The sequence below is a fragment of the Gallinula chloropus genome, assembly GCF_964237585.1.
Source record: "Gallinula chloropus genome assembly, chromosome: 29".
Taxonomy (NCBI): Eukaryota; Metazoa; Chordata; class Aves; order Gruiformes; family Rallidae; genus Gallinula; species Gallinula chloropus.
This window is the reverse complement of record NC_140114.1, coordinates 4,864,062-4,865,752: the sequence shown is the minus strand read 5'-3', so window position 1 is coordinate 4,865,752 and position 1,691 is coordinate 4,864,062. Positions and strand designations below refer to the sequence as shown.

Sequence of the window (1,691 nt, the reverse complement as noted above, 5' to 3'; positions counted from 1 at the left end):
GACTGGATTCCTCAGCTCTCTGTGGGGTCCAGTTTCTTCTACAGGGAACAGCAGGGTGTCATCACAGAGCATCCAGCACAGGGCAGCTGAGAGCAGGGCTGGTGGACAGAGCAGCTCTCCCCACTCTGCACTCAGGGGAAGGTTTCACTGGCACTGCAGCAGCAATGTCAGGGAGTTCTGACAGGAGAAACACTCCTCATCTCCTTCCTATCCACAGGGGATTTAGTCTGAGATCAGGCCATCCTTTATTTACTGACTGCTGCCAGGCAGGATTGAGTTCTCATGAGCCCACAGCCAACCCTCCTCCCAGCAGTGGCACACTCAAGCCAGCACAAATCAGACCTCCAAAAAGGGACCTGACAAAAGTCTTTCTGAATACAGGGAGTTAATGTGAATTGGAAACTGTTTCCCTCAAAGAATTGTTCCCTAACTTCTCACTACCTTTTTATCATTTGACAGGTCTCCACACTTGATGGCAGCAGATGTCCAACAGCAGCAGCTTCATCAGCCAGTTCCTCCTCCTGCCCTTTGCAGACACACGGGAGCTGCAGCTCCTGCACTTCTGCCTCTTCCTGGGCATCTACCTGGCTGCGCTCCTGGGCAATGGCCTCATCATCATCACCATAGCCTGTGACCACCACCTCCACACCCCCATGTACTTCTTCCTCCTCAACCTCTCTGTTATTGACCTTGCCTACATCTCCACCACTGTTCCCAAAGCCATGGCCAATTCCTTGTGGAACACCAGGGCCATTTCCTACACAGGATGTCTGGCTCAACTCTTTTTCTTTGTATGTTTGATCTCAACAGAGCTCTTTCTTCTCACTGTCATGGCCTATGACCGCTACGTTGCCATCTGCCACCCCCTGCACTACGGGACCCTCCTGGGCAGCAGAGCTTGTGTCCACATGGCAGCAGCTACCTGGGGCAGTGGGTTTCTCCTTTCTGTGCTGCACACAGCCAATACATTTTCACTCCCCCTCTGCCATGGCAATGCCCTTGACCAGTTCTTCTGTGAAATCCCCCAGATCCTCAAGCTCTCCTGCTCAGATGCCTACCTCAGGGAGATTGCAGTCATTGTGGTCAGTGTCTGTTTAGCCTTTCTGTGTTTTGTGTTCATTGTGGTGTCTTATGCGCAGATCTTCAGGGCTGTGCTGAGGATCCCCTCAGAGCAGGGATGGCACAAAGCCTTTTCCACCTGCCTCCCTCACCTGGCCGTGGTCTCCCTCTTTGTCAGCACTGTCGTGTTTGCCCACCTGAAGCCCCCCTCCATCTCCTCCCTATTTCTGGACATGGTAGCGACGTTTCTTTACTCAGTGTTTCCACCAGCAGTGAACCCCCTCATCTACAGCATGAGGAACCAGGAGCTCAAGGATGCCCTGTGGAAATTCAGGACTGGGCGTTTCTAAGCTGCTCATCTTCTGCACATTGCTGGCCATGGTAACTCATGTTAGGATCAGTCTGTATCTAGTGGGTTTATTAGTGTTTGGGGATTTTTTTACTCTCAGTTTGACTGAGCTATAATAACATCTGACGCCAGTGAGGGAACTGCTGGGCTTGGGGAAGAGCAAGGTTCTCCATACAGGGTTGGATCTCAAGACACTGCTTTTCCTCCCTGTCCAGATCTCCTTATCACACAGATACCCATCACAGAATGCTGCTGTCACTTCTTGTATCAACTGAGCCAAGAC

The 1,691-nt window shown here is 51.7% G+C and overlaps 1 protein-coding gene across 1 annotated transcript; it reads left to right on the top strand.

Moving 5' to 3' along the window:
- Positions 1-482: 482 nt before the first annotated feature.
- Positions 483-1,409, top strand: LOC311202184 (olfactory receptor 14A16-like; the record flags this gene model as incomplete). Its single annotated transcript, XM_084276722.1, has 1 exon — positions 483-1,409. One exon carries the CDS (start codon positions 483-485, stop codon positions 1,407-1,409), a length of 927 nt encoding a protein of 308 aa, XP_084132848.1.
- Positions 1,410-1,691: the final 282 nt, after the last annotated feature.